The sequence below is a fragment of the Plecotus auritus genome (assembly GCF_963455305.1).
Source record: "Plecotus auritus genome assembly, chromosome: X".
In the NCBI taxonomy this organism is placed as follows: domain Eukaryota; kingdom Metazoa; phylum Chordata; class Mammalia; order Chiroptera; family Vespertilionidae; genus Plecotus; species Plecotus auritus.
This window is the reverse complement of record NC_137784.1, coordinates 47,931,685-47,949,541: the sequence shown is the minus strand read 5'-3', so window position 1 is coordinate 47,949,541 and position 17,857 is coordinate 47,931,685. Positions and strand designations below refer to the sequence as shown.

At 39.1% G+C, this 17,857-nt stretch overlaps 1 protein-coding gene across 1 annotated transcript in view; it reads right to left on the bottom strand.

Annotated features, from left to right (window-relative positions):
• ABCB7 (ATP binding cassette subfamily B member 7) overlaps positions 1 to 17,857 on the bottom strand; it is a 192,424-nt gene that overhangs the window by 50,790 nt on the left and 123,777 nt on the right. The window contains exons 4-8 of the mRNA XM_080652628.1: positions 5,285 to 5,417; positions 3,685 to 3,953; positions 2,754 to 2,842; positions 2,574 to 2,661; positions 1,262 to 1,436 (exon numbers count right to left, since the gene is read on the bottom strand). Coding sequence (XP_080508754.1) covers positions 1,262 to 1,436; positions 2,574 to 2,661; positions 2,754 to 2,842; positions 3,685 to 3,953; positions 5,285 to 5,417 — 754 coding nt within the window. The remainder of the gene's footprint in view (positions 1 to 1,261; positions 1,437 to 2,573; positions 2,662 to 2,753; positions 2,843 to 3,684; positions 3,954 to 5,284; positions 5,418 to 17,857) is intronic.

The following is a 17,857-nucleotide window of genomic DNA, read 5'->3' as shown; positions in this document are numbered from 1 at the left end:
AAGCCCACAGAACCCCAAACAAAAGGAATCCAAAGAGGACCACACCAAGACACATCATAATTAAAATGCCAAGAGCAAAAGACAAAGAGAGAATATTAAAAGCAGCAAGAGAAAAACAGTTAATTACCTACAAGGGAGCACCCATACGACTGTCAGCTGACTTCTCAACAGAAACTATGCAGGCCAGACGGGAGTGGCAAGAAATTTTCAATGTGATGAATAGCAAGAACCTACAACCAAGATTACTCTACCCAGCAAAGCTATCATTCAGAACTGAAGGGCAGATAAAGAGCTTCACAGATAAGAAAAAGCTGAAGGAGTTCATCACCACCAAACCAGTATTATATGAAATGCTGAAAGGTATTCTTAAAGAAGAGGAAGAAGAAAAAAGTAAAGATAAAAATTATGAACAACAAATACATATCCATCAACAAGCGAACCTAAAAATCAAGTGAATTAAAAACCTGAGGAGCAGAATAATCTGGTGAATATAATAGAATCAGGGGCATAGAAAGGGAGTGGACTGATAATTCTCAGGGGGAAAGGGGTATGGGGGGTTCATGAAGAGAATGGACAAAAATCATACACCTTTGGATGAGGACAGTGGGGGGGAGGTAAGGGCAGAAGGTGGGGTGGGAAAGGGGTGGAGGGGAGCTATGGGGGGAAAAAGGAGAAATAATTGTAATAATGTGAATAAAGATTTATTTAAAAAAAAATGATAAACCATGTATTAAGGTCACAGTGAATAAATGAATCCTAACTTGAAAGGGCAGGTAACAAAAATGAGGCACAGACATTATTAATTTTTGAAATACTTTTCAAATAAAAAACTATTAGAAAGGTTAAAAGGTTACTAGTAATTCTAAAGAAAAGATTGCTTGAGTTTTAGTCCTTTGGACTAGTTACACTGATTTTCAGGTCAATAAGAGAAATTAGAAACTTTAGATGCTAAAAAAAAAAAGTTACTCCTTAAACAATCAGATTGTAGGCCCAAAAAATATATAAACAGTAATTCCAACCAATGAGAGAGCCAGTGCTAAAATTGTAGTGCTAAACCAAATAAAGTAAAAAAACAACAAAAACATTACTATACAATCAAGAAAACACATTTTGATATAAAAAGGAAAGTACTCCAAGGATGTTAAAGCACATTATTGAATATGCTTTATAATGAAGACTAATACACAAATTAATTTCATTAATCTTTATTTATAAAGGTTAAGTAAAACATCCATGAATATTAAAACCAAAGATCCATTACCTGCCACAATTCCCTGACTGGCAAGCACCATTATAGCTGTTAAACCAACACTGAAAATAGCACTTTGACCAAAGTTCAGCATAGCCAGAGTAGAGGTACTTTTCAATGAAGCAGTCTCATATGTCTTCAAAAATCCATCATATCTTTGTGCTTCATAGTTTTCATTATTAAAATACTACAAAATATATAAAAATAGTAATTACATACAAGAATAGAGTTTATTCTCTTAAAATGATTATTATCTTTTTTATCAGACTTTCATGTACAGAAAAATTTTATTTATTTTTAAATATATTTTTATTGATTTCAGAGAGGTGGGAAAGGGAGAAAGAGACGGAAACATCAATGATGAGAGAGAATCACTGATTGGCTACCTCCTGCATGCCCCGCACTGGGGATCCAGCCCGCAACCCAGGCATGTGCCCTGACCGGGAATCGAACAGTGACCTACTGGTTTATAAGTCAACCCTCAACCACTGAGCCACGCCGGTCGAACAAATCCATATCTTAAAAAAAGCCATCAAGGGCACTTCATTCACAAACCTTCCCCATATCCCCTGGAACTTTGAGTTGACAGTTGTCATTGTCCCCACTGCAATATGCCTTCTTGTATAGCCATCGGCATACTTACTTTAACTCTCTCAGTAGATTAACAAATTCTGGGAGGGTAAGGATTAAATATGAAGCATTCTTTTTTACATAGAACTTAGTGATTTGCACACATTCAATAATAATTGTTAAATGGAAAAATTAACAAATAAACAAAAAGAAGGCACTATGATAGGCACTCTGAAGGATAGAAAGCCAAGAACTTACATGCTAAATTGATTAGCTTAGTGTTCATTCTGAATCAAAATGCTAACCATACTCATATCACTTTCTGATGGTGTCACAAAAAAATTGAGGTGGAAATAAAGGACAATTTCTAAATAAAAGAAAAATAATAGCCCTAACTGGTTTGGCTCAGTGGATAGAGAGTCGGCCTGCGGACTGAAGGGTCCCGGGTTCGACTCCAGTCAAGGGCATGTACCCTGGTTGTGGGCACATCCCCAGTAGGGGGTGTGCAAGAGGCAGCTGATGGATGTTTCTCTCTCATTGATGTTTCTAGCTCTCTATCCCTCTCCCTTCCTCTCTGTAAAAAATCAATAAAATATATTTAAAAAAAGAAAAATAATAAAGTACTATCATTCTATCACACCTAAAGATACTACCTTAATCTGAAGCTCTAAGTTATAGTAAATATTAAGTTAAATGGCAAAACAAATCTTAGTGCAGTTTAAAGGCCGAAGAAAAGTATAATTGAACATAGTACCTTCACAGTTTCATAATTCAGCAGCGAGTCTATGGCAGCGTTACCTGCATCATTATCAGCTTTGTTCATTTCTATTCTAAATCTAGTTCTGTAAAACAAAGATTTTCATAGGCATGAAATGTTTGTTAAAGAAGCATAACTAATTTCCGAATCTTGACTGGCCTCTGGGGAATACCTTACCTCCACCGGGTGATGGCAACTGTGAATGCTGTATATGCACCAAGTGTCCCAAGAGTCACCAATGCAAACTGGGCACCACATTTGTAATACTGAAGAAGGCAAAAGAAGAAAAGAGAAATAGTCACTGTTCTTATCAAATAGTTTATAATATACAATAACAAATTTTAGTCAAAAGATTTTAAAAAATATGTTGGTGAATAAATGAATATTATTTGGGGAAGAAAGAAAATACTTTAGAAAATCTACTTTAGGTAACAAGGGAAGAAAGCCAAACTGCACAGGCCACACTGATGTTACTGTCAAATGTTGATAATAATAGTGCAAAGATCCATGAAAGGAATAATATATACTGTATATACATTTTGATTTAAAAATATGAAATTGTCTAAAATGTCATGGTGAATAGAAACCAAGATAATCTAAGCATACCAGTCTAAAGTTCTCTACAAAAATCTCTGCTAACAAAAATCACAAGCACCAGCTAAATTATTGATCAATGTGTAGAACTGAACAGCTCTTTAAAATAACAACATAAACCCAGCTGGTATGGCTCAGGAGTTGAGTGTCAACTTATTAACCAGGAGGGTTTGGTTCGATTCCCAGTCAGGGCACATGCCTGAGTTGTGGGCTCAATCCCCAGTAGGGGGTATGTAGGACGCAGCCAATCAATGATTCTCTCTCATCATTGATGCTTTTATCTCTCTCTCCCTTTCCCTTCCTCTCTGAAATCAAATTAAAAAAATAACAACATGATAAAGATTTTGGACAGTCCCTTGAAGCTTGTGGTAAATAATTTTAATATACTGCATAATCCTCTAGCACCATGGTATTGTGCTTTCAAACCATGGACACACAATACCACAATAGCTTCAAGTACTAAATAGCTACTAATGAGAATGTAGAAGCTTTTTATGAAAACTGTTTTACTTACCAAAACACCACTGACAAGAGTGACCTCAAACATAATGGGAAGAAGATTAAATACTAAAGCACTCAGAACAAAACTGATACCCCTTGTCCCTCTGTCGATAGCCTTCGATAAAGCTCCTGTCTGTCTGCTGAGGTGGAAAGCCAGATCCAGGTTGTGAAGATGGAGAAAGACATTTTTGGCTATTCTTCGTATTGAATTTTGGGCTACCTTGCCAAATACTGCATTACGAACTTCATTAAAAAAGGCAGCTCCGGCTCTTGATACACCATCTAACAATACAGTCAAAAGAAAAAATGGGGCATAAAAACATTAGAATCATAGGAATGTAAAAATGATAAAGGCCCAGAAAGTATTTGTACAATGAATGAATACATCACTGAATACTTACACTAAAAGAAATCTAAAAAGCATCTAGTTTAGTGAGTACCAATCTTTCTACCAACATGGATCCCTTTCAATGTTATTCCCCCTATATGCCCCAGGTGTTGAAAGATTTTTTTCCAACTAGGTATTTTTAATACACAATAGCCCATATGGCCTTATTGTGGATAAATACACAGTATCTGTTGAGCTTTTTGATCTGATTAAATTCCCCCAAATAACAAATGATGAAATTGAGATACTGAAAAATCAACTTCATGGACTAAAGCAGGGATGGGGAATGTCCAGCCTGGGGACACACAGGCCCACAAAATCATTTGGTCTGGTCCTCCCAAGGCATTAGGGGTGAGTTAACTAAATGTTTGACCAAATATAGCAGGCGAATTTTTAAGCTGATAATTTTGTATGGCTTGCAAATGATGTTATAAATATCCAAATGGCCCTTGGCAGAAAAAAGGTTCCCTACCCCTGGACTAAAGCATGGCCCCATTCAAGTCTCCTAAGTCTCATAAAGTGTCCTTTTTAATGCATGGGGACACAAAGCATCATATTCTCTGCTTTACAAATTGTAGATTTGTGTCATGGCTATTGGATATAATTTAATAAAGCAAAAGCATTAATGCACAACAATTAATCATTATTTAGCTATTTCCTATTTAACAGCTAATAAAAACAACATCAAGAAACTGCCCAGCCGGGTGTGGCTCAGCAGATGAATGTCAGCCTAGGAACCAAGAGTTCACTGGTTCAATTCCCAGTCAGGGAATATGCCCAGGTTGCAGGCTCGATCCCCAGTGGGGGATGTGCAGGAGGCAGCCAATCAATGATTCTCTCTCATCATTGATGTTTCTATCCCTCTCTCCCTCTCCCTTCCTCTCTGAAATCAATAAAAATATATTTTTTTTAAAAAAGAAAAAACTAACTTGCCTCACTCTTTAAAGGTATCTTATAAGAAGCCTATTAGAAGTGGTTGCTATAATTTTAATGTCTCATTTCATATTATTGTTTTCTAGAACTTGGAGAATGAGACTATTATTAACACAATTTTTTGAAAATATGATACAAATAATTTTTAAAACCACATATCAAAAAAATCTCACATAAAACAATATAAAAAATGCTAAATTGTGTTTGTAATGAAAAGGTCATCTGCCCAAATATGATTAAACCCTCTTGAAGAAAGTCAACACCTGTAGACAGATCAAAGAATCGAACATACAGCCAATCAGAACTGCCGTTGCCATGGTTGCAACTGTATTTGGTGCATCACTCAGGTTCAGCATGTTTCCCGACATCTGGTTGAGGTTGTCTACAGCATATTTAAACATGAAAGGAACCACAATATTCATGGCCTAAAAACATAAAAGCAGCAATTATCCATCATATGAAAATATGTATTTAAAAGTATAACTACTTACCTTAAATTAATATTTATGGGAACGTTTATATATTAAACCATTTCAAGTATTGGAATGATTTTCCCAGTTTATAAAGATAAAATCTTTGGCATTAGAAGAGCTGTCATTTCAGGATTCCTACCTCACATTGACCAACATGTTAACATTAATTTATAAGCTACTAGAGGCTTGGTGCATGACATTTGTACACTTGGAGTGTGTGTGTGTGTGTGTGTGTGTGTGTGTGTGGTGGGGAGGGGTACCTCAGCCTGGCCTGTGCCCTTTCGCAGTCCAGGAGCCCTCGGGGGATGTCCGCCTACAAGCCTAAGCCGCAGCTGGACATCCTTAGCACTCCCGAGGCGGGCCGCTGAGCTCACCAGCCGTCAGCCTAGCTTGTGGCTGAGTGGTGCGCCCCCTGTGGGAGCGCAATGACCACCAGGGGGGCAGCTCCTGCATTGTGTCTGTCCCCTGGTGGTCAGTGAGCATAATAGCGACCAGTCATTATGCCGCTCAGTCAATTTGCATATTAACCTTTTATTATACTAGAGGCCCGGTGCAAGAAATTCGTGCACGGGGGTGTGTGTCCCTCAGCCCAGCCTGCACCCAATCCAATCTGGGACCCCTCGAGGGATGTCTGACTGCTCATTTAGGCCCGATCCCAAGGATCGGGCCTAAACAGGTAGTCAGATATCCCTCTCACAATCCAGGACTGCTGGCTCCCAACTGCACGCCTACTTGCCTTCCTGATTGCCCATAACCACTTCTGCCTGCCAGCCTGATCAACCCCTAACCACTCCCCTGCTGGCCTGATTGATGCCTAACTGCTCCCCTGCCAGCCTGTTTGCCCCTAACTGCCCTCCCATGCAGGCCTGGTCCCCCCAACTGCTCTCCCCTGCAGGTCTGGGTCCCCCCCCCAACTGCCCTTCCCTGGAGGCCTGGTCACCCCCAACTGCCCTCCCTTGCAGGCCTGGTCACTCCCAACTGCTCTCCCCTGATGGCCATCTTGTGGTGGCCATCTTGTGTCCACACGGGGGCAGTCATCTTTGACCATATGGGGGCATCTATCTAGTGTGTTGGAGTGACGGTCAATTTGCATATTATTCTTTGATTAGATAGGATAGAGGCCCGGTGCACAGGTGGGGGCCGGATGGTTTGCCCTGAAGGGTGTCCTGGATCAGGGTAGGGGTTCCCTTGGGGTGTGGGGCGGCCTGGGTGAGGGGCCTGTGGTGATTTGCAGGCTGGCCACGTCCCCTGGCAACCCAAGTGGAGGCCCTGGTATCTGGGATTTATTCATCTTCTACAATTGAAACTTTGTAGCCTTGAGCAGAGCCAAGTCTCCTGCTCTCTCCGTGGCCGCAGCCATTTTTGTTGGGATTTATTTATCTTCTATAATTGAAACTTTGTAGCCTTGAGCGGAGGCCAGGGCCAGCCAGGGCAGGCAGGAAGCTTGGCTTCCTCCATCGATGGGGCAACCCAAGCCTCTGCTTGCTCCAGCTCCGTGGCCGGCTGCCATATGGGTTGGGTTAATTTGCATACTCACTCCTGAATGGCTTGTGGGCGTGGCTTATGGGTGTAGCAGAGTGATGGTTAATTTGCATGTTTCTCTTTTATTAGTGTAGACTGTAGTTTTAATTTGTGTTTCCCTAATGGCAAGGAGGTTGAACCTCTTTTCATGTGTTTATTTGCCATCATTTATCCTCTTTGGTGACATATTTGTTCATGTCTTTTTCATATTTTATACCTAGATTGTTAAGTTTGTTTTATTGTTGAGTTTCAAGTGTTCTTTATGTATATTCTAGATATAGGTCTTTGTTGGATATGTGATTTGAAAATATCTTCTCCCACTCTATAGCTTGTCTTTCATCTTATATAAAGAACCTGAACTCCTACACCACCAAGTAGTCATAAGCAGTCCCTTTCCCTAGGAATCAATGGAAGCTGAGATGAGAACCTGGACTTTCATCTCCACCTGCAGTATTGGGGCAGCAGCTCACTCCTATTTGGAACATTGTCACAGGAGGCTTGATAAACAGCTTTAAATAAAATCCATAATCTCATTACAGTACCCAAAATAAACATGTTTCAATAAAAAAATCATTCAACACACCAAAAACTACTAAGATATCAACTTGAATGAGAAAACAGTAAACAAACACAAATGTCAGAACTATTTCACAAGGATTTCAGAGTAGCCACTATAAAAGTAGTTCAAGGATCATTTATGAGCATGCTTGAAACAACAAAAAATAGAATGTCTCAGCAAATAAATAAATAACATAAACAAAATACAAATAAAAAATTAGGAATTTAAATTAGAAAAGAAACCTGAATGGATGGGCTTCATGGCATAATGGAGAGGACAAAGGAAAGACTGAAGAAGAAGCTGCTGGCTGTAAGATGGAGGAAGGGGCCACAAGCGAAGGAATGCAGGTGATCTCTGGGAGCTGGAGAAGGCAAAGAAAAAGATCTGCCCCAAGAGCCTCTGGAGAGAGCATAGTCCTGCCACATGCCATTATTTTGATCCAGTGAAACCTAATTTTGTACTTATAACCTTCAGAGATGTAAAATAATAAATTTGTGTTGTTTGAAACTATTAAGTTTGTGATAAGTTGTTATAGCAGCAATAAGTAACAAAGGAAATTCAAAAGGGAGAGGAGAGAAACAACTGGAAAAAACAATGAATCTTCACATAAACTGGATACAAGAATTAAAGTGAATCACAGATCTAAATTTAAAAAGTGAAAATATAACTTTTAGAAGAAAACACTTCTTAATGCCATTCAGTTAGGCAAACAGTTCTCAGACAATACAATCAAAGCATCTATATATATAAAACCCTAATATGCAAATAGACCAAATGCCAGAACAACTGAACAACTGGTCACTATGACGTGTGCTGACCACCAGGGCACACGCGCGGAACATGGTCGGCATCAGCAGCAGGCGACAGAGTGCAGAATATGGCAGTGTTGGCTGTGGCAGGATGGTGGAGCAGGTGAGCAGGGGCACCAGACCAAGGCAGGGCGCCGGTCACTGTCATCAGGGCAAGCCTCTGGTAGTTACTGAAAATTCTTTGCTCCTGTGCATCTCAGTCCTGCCTGGCACTCACACCTGCTGCTGGCAACAGCCCCGCTCACACCTGCAGGCGGCACCAGAGCAGCTGCTTACACTTGCTGCCAGCACTCAGCGCCGGTCCCGATTGCTCGGTGCCATCAGCTGGTGCAAGTGGCAGCTGACGGCCATGATTGCCCGTGAGGGCTTCTCCACCTCCCCCTGCTCCTGAGGGGCGATCGGGGCAGTAGCCGCTGTTTGCACCTGCTGATGGTGCCGACCCTGCTCACACCTGCTGCTGGCGCTGGCCCCAATTGCTCTGCGCCTTCAGCACATAGGAGCAGTGACAGCAGGAGCGGGGCTGCTGGCAGACGGGAAAAGGGCTGCAGCGGGTGAGGCTGGGCGGGGTGTGGAGGATGAGCCTCACAGCCCACAGTTCCTTTCAAGGTGCATGAATTCGTGCACTGGGCCCCTAGTAATCCCTAAAATAAAATAAAATGATAAACTGCAACCTATCAAAATTAAAAACTTTTGTTCTATAAGACACTATGAAGGGAATTTAAAAAACAAGCTTATAGACTTGGAGGAAATAAGGACAGGTATCTTCCATTTTCTGAATGTCTGCGTTATGCCACCTCGCTTTTATGAAAGACCTATATTAGTACCTGTTTTCACCAACTGAAAGAAATCCTAAGAGGATTTTCACTTTTATGAAAAAAGCTGCTACAGTACTAATGTAGATCTTTTGTAAAACCAAGTGGCATAATGAGAACTTTTGGACAGCAGAGGATATTCTTCGCTTTATGCCATTTTGACTTACAAAAGGTTTCATAGGAATGCTCTACTTTGGGATAGTGAGGGAACCTGTACATAAATAACTCACAAAATTCAATGGGGAAAAAAACAACAGCCCAACTAAAACATGGACAAAGCACTTGAACAGACACTTCAAAGTGAATATATGGATGACAACTAAGCACATGCCAATATATTCAACACCATTAACATTAGGGCAGGGGTCCTCAAACTACGGCCCGTGGGCCACATGCAGCCCGCCGAGGACATTTATCAGGCCCGCCGGGTGCCGCTGCATGTCCTGCTTAGCAGCCAACTCGTCCCGGGCCCACTGTGCGCATAGGAATTTGTTCATAGTTTTTTTTTAAACTATAGTCCGGCCCTCCAACGGTCTGAGGGACAGTGAACTGGCCCCCTGTTTAAAAAGTTTGAGGACCCCTGCATTAGGAAAATGCATACTGAAACCATAGGTAGTACTATATACCTGACAAGACCAAATGTTGGCACAGAAGTGAAACAACTGAAACTTTCATATATTGCTGGTGGGAAGACAAAAACAGTGTTTTGAAAGAGAGTTTAGCAGTTTCTTACAGTTAAAAATACATTTACCCAGCAATCTCTTCCAGGTATTTATCCCAGGGAAATGAAAATTCAGGTTCAAAAAAAAAAAAAAATGTGTACCTGAGTGTTTAGAGCAACTCTTGTTATAATTGCCAAAGGGTGGAAAGAAACCAAATATTCACCAGTGGGTGAATGCATAAACAAACTCTAGTACATCCATAATATAGAATACTACTAGGCAATAAAAAAGAACTACTAATATATTCAATGATTGGGATGCACAACAAAAACATTATGTGTTGAGTGACAGAAGCCAGATCAAAAGGTAAACATACTATATGATTCTATTTATATCAGCGGTCGCCAACCGGTGGTCCATGAGGTCCAAAAGGTTGACAACCACTGATTTATATGGCATTCTCAAAATGATAAAACTATAGTGGTAGAAGATAAATTAATGGCATCTAACAGCTAGGGGTCTAGAGAGTGTATGTCTACAAATGGGTTACAGAAAGGACACATTTGGGGTGATGGCACATTTCCATATCCTGACAGAGGTAAATGTACACTGAGTGGCCAGATTATTATGATCTCTGAACACATAATAATCTGGCCACTCAGTGTATATCCTATATAATAAAAGGCTAATATGCAAATTGTCCCCTCAACCAGGAGTTCGACCAGCAGGCAGGCCAGACAACCGCCCATGTCCCCTCCCCCTGGCCAGGCTGGCCAGACCCCACCCATACACAAATTCATGCACCGGGCCTCTAATACACACACACACACACACACACACACACACACACACACACACACACACACACTGAGTGGCCAGATTATTATGTGTTCAGAGATCATAATAATCTGGCCACTTAGTGTATATAATAAAAGGCTAATATGCAAATAGACCAAATGGCAGAACAACCGAACAACTGCAACTGGTCACTATGATGTGCACTGACCACCATCACCAGTCACAATTCGATGCAAAAAAGACTTTCTTTCATGCCACTGAAGCAACATTTTACTCATGACTTTTCGGTTTTCCATTTGTCTTTCCTTCAGTTGATGTGGCACCCATTTTCCTTCCTTTAAAATCTTTCCCATTGCTTGTAAATGATCAGAAATTGTTTGCTGAGCAACGTTTAATCTTCCTGCAAATTGTTTTTTGAGTTTGACACACATCTTCATCCAATAATGCTTGTAATTGTTGGTCTTCAAACTTTTTTGATTGACCTGGACGTTGTCTTTCACATTGAAATCATCACTTTTAAAGCATTTAAACCAGCGTTCACAAGTATCTTGAGATGGAGCATGTTCACCATAACCTTCCAAAAGTATACGATAACTTTCAGCAGCACTTTTCTTCAAAATAAAGTAATGAATTATAACTTCCTGCAAATGCTCTTTTTTTGGCACAAAATTTGACATTTTTAAGTGTAAAAATACCTATGATGTTAACACCTTCAGAAAATTTGACATATGAAGTTTTGAAGCTTGCTGTCAATACAACAAAATAGTATACATATCAAATCGCATATATATCAACATATGTGTAACTCCATCTATTGAAAAAAAATCTGCATTATTAACTGGTACACCTGGTATCTCTCATGAAACAGGTTTTTATAATCCTCACCAAATCAAATCCAACAATGCATAAAAATAATTACACAACATGACCAAGTGGATTTTATTTTAGGCATGCATGGCTAGTTTAACATTTGAAAATCAATTAACAACATCAATTATGCACTGCATAACAACACTTCAGTCAACGATGGACAGCACATATGACAATGGTCCTGTAACGTTATAATTGAGCTGAAAATTTCCTACTGCCTAGAGACATCATAGCCATCATAACACAAAGAGCAAAGATTGCAAAATCAACAATGCTGTGATATAGATGATAAACTTTAACCTAGTCTGTGGATGATGGCATTGAGGAACTCCTAGAGGTGCAGATGAGGAATTGTAGGAATAGGAACAGGAATGCAGAGCTGAAGAAGAGGCAAGAGAAAACGAAACTAGAGAAGGAATAGAAGGACGCCCAAGAAAATTTACAACGAAGGGTTTAGCAACATGCTCCTTAAAAAGTTTGAAAATATGGACCCCCGATTATGAAAGATTTTCATTAAAAGAGAGGAATGTTCATGGTGCATTATGTGCTTACAAGCAAATCTATAATGAAAAAATAAATAAATAAAGCAAACCACCATGGATATATTCCTGAAGAGTGATACCTCCTCTAAATGAGCCTCAGGGAGTTCCATCAGGAGGTGTTCCAGAAGGCACCATCATCATAGAAGATGACAACTCCATGTGTGTTACTGCTCCTGAAGACCTTCCAGTGAGATAAAATGTGGAGGTAGAAGACAGTGATACTGATGACCCTGACCCCATGTCAGCCTAAGCTAATGTGTGTGTTTGTGCCTTTTTATCAAAAAAAGTAAATATAAAACTTATAGAATAAAGATATAAAGAAAGTGTTTTTGTATAGCTATACTGTGTATCTGTTTTTTTAATTAAATTTATTGGGGTAAAATTGGTAAATAACATTACATAAATTTCAGGTAGGTAACTTTATAATACAACATACGTGAACTATCATGATTTCACTACCTAAAACCTAGCCTTCTGTCACCATATACTAGTATCTGAGCCCTTTTACATTTTCCCCCCTCTACCCTTATTCCCCTTTCCGTCTGGTAACCACCATTCTGTTGCATCTTTGAATTTGCTTTTTGTTGCTTTATTATTTTAAATCTCACATATGATTGAAATCATACTGTTCTTGTACTTTTCCATCAGATAAATTTCGCTTAGCATAACACTCTCAAGATCCATCCCTGTTGTTGCAAAAGGCAATATTTCATCTTGATGGCTGAGATGTATTCTACTGTATATATTTACCATATCTTCTTAATGCAATAATCAGTAGAAGGGCATTTAGGTTGTTTTCCTGTCTTGGCTATTGTGAATAATGCTGAAATGAACATATAGGTGCAAATATCTTTGTGAATAAGTGTTTTCAAATTTTTTGGGTAGGCGCCCAGAAGAGGGAATTCTGAATTTTTTCAGAAACCTCCATACCGTTTTCCATAGTGGCAGAACCAATTTACATTCACACTGGAAGTGTGTGAGATCCCTTTTATCCACACCCTCTCTAACACTTATTATTTCTAACAGGCGAGAGGTTGTATCTCATTGTGGTTTTGATTTGCATGTCCCTTATGTTGAGCATCTTTTCATATACCTGTTGGCCACCTGTAGGTCTTCATTAGAAAAGCTCTAAACATTTTTAATCAGATTTTTTGTTGTTGTTGAGATGTATGAGTTCTTTATATATCCACTTATCGGAGGTATTGCAGATTCATTTTCTCCAACTTGGTTGGTTGTTTTTGTTTGTTTGTTTTGTTTTGTTGATGGTTTCTTTAGCTGTGCAGAAGCATTTCAGTTTAATGTATTCATTTATTTATTTTTGCTTTTACTTTCCTTGCCTTTGGAGTCAACATCACAAAAATCCCTATTAGACCAAGATCCTTAAGTTTAGTGCTTATTTTTCCTTCCAAGTATTTTATTGTTTGAGGTCTGATTTCCAAGTCTTTATTTTCAGTTATATTTCTGTATGGTGTCAGTTAGCAGTGTAGTTTCATTCCTTCACATGTGGCTTTCCAGTTTTCCCAGAACCATTTATTGAAGATGTTCCTTTCTACATTGTACATTTTTAGCTCCTTTGATGAAAATTAGTTGCCCATATATGTGTGGGTTTATTTCGGAGCTCTCAATACTGTTCCATTGGTCTATGTATGTTTTTTTCTGCCAATATCATACTGTTTTGATTAAGCAGCTCTGTAGTATTATCTGAAGTAAAGGAATGTGATACCTCATTCAGCTTTGTTTTTATTTTCCTCAGGATTGCTTTGGCTATTCAGTATATTTTGTGGTTCCATACAAATTTGGGGAAATTTTTGTACCATTTCTGGTAAAATGTCATTGGGATTTTGATGGGAATTGCATTAAATATGTATATTGCTTTAAGTAATATGGCCATTTACACAATGTTAATTATTCTGATCCATGAATAATTCCGTTTATTTGTGTTTTCAACAGTGTCTTGTACTTTCTAGTATACATGTCTTTCACTTCTACTGTTGTTTATTCCTTTTTGTTGCAATTGTAAATGGAATTTATCTTTCCAATAGTTCCTTGTGAATATATAGAAACAATAGATTTTTGTAGATTGATGTCTTTTATTTCTTTTTATTGTATGATTGCTCTGATTAGAACTTCCAATACTATGTTGAATAACAGTAGTAAGAGTGGGCAAGCTGTTTTGTTCCTGATTTTAGAGGAAAAGCTTTCAGTTTATCACCGTGGAGTATAACACTGGCTGATTATCATATGTGGCCTTTACTAGATTGAGGTACTTTCTATATACACTTTGCCATGTGTTTTAATAAAAAATGGATACATACTGTTTCTTGCCAAATAATTTTTCTACATCTATTGATATGATCATATGATTTTTTATCTCTTATTTTGTTAAAGTTGGGTATCACACTGATTGATTTGTAAATGATGAACCCAACTTGTGCTCCTGAAATAAACCCCACTGATCATGACATATAATCCTTTTAATATAGTGCTGTGAGTGAGATTTGTGGGGTAGAGAATAGTAGGAATGGGGATCTGGGCTGGAGAGGGATAGTCAGACAGCAGGCCGAGATGGTGAGGAGGAAGCTGCATTGCACCAAAGCCGTGTCCTTGGATGACAGGCATAACATCCAACTGTGGAAAGGAAAAGCCACATGCCTGCTGGTGGCCGGGGAATCTGGACCTAAGACCACTGAAGTAAAAAGGCTGCACTACAAAAGGTGGCAGGAGGAATGCAGTGTTAGGTGGAGAGAAACCCACCGTATAGTGGTTGTTTTGTCTTTGCTTCTATTTGCTAAACTCAGAACATAACACTTTTCAATTGCAAACACTCATCCGAGGCTTCAGCACAAGGGGAGAGGCACAAACTTCAGGTGCCTGAGGAGAGGCTGGGAGGGAAGAAGAACATAGATATGTGGCCAGAAGTCCGGTATTGGGACATTCTTAAGCTTCCAAACCTAAGCGGCCATTTCTCCCTTGAAGAGCTAGCCCCTCAGAGTAGCCTCAAGGCAGGTAATACAGACTGCCACACCCTGCCTGCTTTTGGAACTATGCAAAGGAAACAAAGGCAAAGGCCAAGTTTAAAGGTCTGCAGAGGCCCAAAGAGCCCCCAGTGACTGAATTGGAAGAGGGGCCATCTGGCTCGCTATTCTGGGAAACAGACTGACAAAAACTCCAGGTTGCTAGCCAACCCCATTGGTCTCCATACAACGATCTCTGACCAACCAGGGCCAGAGTAGTATTTTGAGTCACTAGTGGAGAAGTAAGTAGCTCTGGGTCAGGAAAAAAACACCCATCTTACTCCACGAAAGTGAAACATCACCAACCCCACCTAAAGCCCTGTCAGAAACCGATGCTTGAGTGATTAAGACTGACAGCTGGCAAACAGGCAAAGAGGGCAGATTGGCCCCACCTGCTTGCAGCCAAAGCCTGTGGAGACAGACACAAGCAGAGGACCTGTGGATCACTTGGAGATTCAAGCAGGGTGCTAAATGCTAAAACACAGTGCCTGACAGTGGCCAGCACCTTAAGTACCTAACAGGAAGCCCAGGATTAGCAAACAGAAGAGTGGGGTACTAAACCAGCTCCCGTTGGTCATTAAAATTTGGCTGAAGTGAACAACACTTCACTTTTTTATTTTTAAATTTCTATTACTTAAAATTTTTTATTTTTTTTATTTTTCATTTTACCTTATTTTATTTTTCCTTTTTTTGCACCATATTGTTCCTCACTTCTCTTTCTTTCCTCCAGGTTTTCTTTAGGTTTTCTATTTCCTTCTTCCCCCCCCCCCTTTTAAAAGTGGATATTCTTTATCTGCTTTATTGATGTGTTATTATTCTAGACTCTGTTGGTTTATTCATATATCTAATTTCCACTTACCTACATCTATTCCATTTACACTTCTCTTTCCTTTCTCTTCTCTACTCAATATTTTTCTCTCTTGCTCTTTTCTTCTGAAATTTTTTTAACTTGTTTCACTTCCTAAATTTAGGCCTTTCTGGTCTCTCCTCTATTCTCCTTTTCAAAAAAGAAATTTCTTTGTATTTTTTTTTTCCTATCTTCTCATTTCTTTTCTCCCTCCTCTATTCCAAAACATAGTCCTTCCCTTATTCATACAATTCCTCAACCTTATTTAATCTATTTAATCTCTGCATCAACAGACCCTGCCCCATCTTTTTTTTCTATGTGTTTTTTGTTGGTGCTTCTTGGTTTATTTGTTTTGTTGTGTTTTATCAGTATAGTTTTACTTTTTTTTCTCACTATCATTCTTGTTCTCCTTTCTCCTTCCTAATTCTCTTTTCTCCAGTGGTTACTTTTATTGGGGTTATAGGTGTCTTGTGTACAATTTTGTTTTGTCCTTTGTGTTGTGTCTTGACATGTTGTATTTTGTGTTGTTCAGTCAGCACCTCCACAATAGTTGGCACGATGTGGTAGGGAGTTAGGTGAGACACATAATCAGACACCCTGAGAGTAGACTCCATCCAGGAACAAAACAATAACGTTTGAACTACATCAGGAGAACCCAAATATCTCAAGTAGGGGACCTCCCTAAAACTCCCAACCCAGGAGTAATGAGAGACTTCACCAATGGGTTCCACAAAGCATCTACTACATAAGACCAATTCAAAAAAATTTAGGCGGCATAGCACTTTGATCTAATACATAAAAATAATTACAAAGGAATAGCAAAAATGAAATGACAAAGAAATAATCCCCAAATGGAGAAAAGCAAGAATCACTAGAAAAAGAACTAAATGAAATGAAGGCAAGCAATTTGTCAGAGAAAGAATTCAGAGTAATGTTTATAAGGATGCTCAAACATCTGGATGAGAAATTCACCATGTGTAAGAATCAAGAGGAAATGAAGAATGACATAGCTGCAATAAAGAACACAACAGAAGGTATCAACAGCAGACTAGAAGAAGCTGGGGACTGAATGGGTGATGTAGAAGACACAGTAGAAAAAAACACCCAAGCAGAGCAACAACTGGAAAAAAAAATTTTAAATTAGGAGGAGAGCCTAAGGGAGCTCTGGGAAAACAAACACACACACACAAAATAAATATCAACGTAATAAGGGTGCCAGAATGAGAGAAAGCTAAGCAAGAAATAGAAAACCAGTTTGAGGAAATAAAAAACAATTTGAAGAAATAATGACAGAAAACTTCCCTGACCTGGAGAAGAAAAAAGTCACACAAGTACAAGAAGAACAGAGAGTCCCAATCAAGATGAATCGGAAAAGACTGACACCAAGGCAAATTGTAATTAAATTGGCAATCATTAAAGACAAAGTACGAATCTTAAATGCTGCCAGAGAGAGACAGGAAGTTACATATAAGGGGTTTCCCATTAGACCATCAACTGATTTCTCAACAGAAACACAACAGGCCAGAAGGGAATGGAATGAAGTATACAAAGCAAGGGACTGAATCCAAGAATACTCTATCTAGCAAGGCTATCATTCAAAATCAAGGTGAAATCATTAGCTTTGCAGACAAAAAAATGATAAGAGAGTTTATTACCATCAAGCCAGCAATGCAAGAAATGCTACAACCAAAAGACATAGGGTAGCTGAAAGGATAATAATACATTATATATATATGGTCTTCAAGAGACCCACGCCAGAACAAAGGTCTCATAGACTGAAAGTGAAGGGATGAAAAACAATTTTTTAGGCAAATGGAAATGAGAAAAAAAAAGTTGGGATAGCAATAATTATATCTGACAAAAATGACCTCAAAGTGAAGACCATACCAAGAGATAAGGAAGGCCAGTTAATCCTATATAATAAAAGCCTAATATGCTAAGTGCCCGGTCGACCAGTT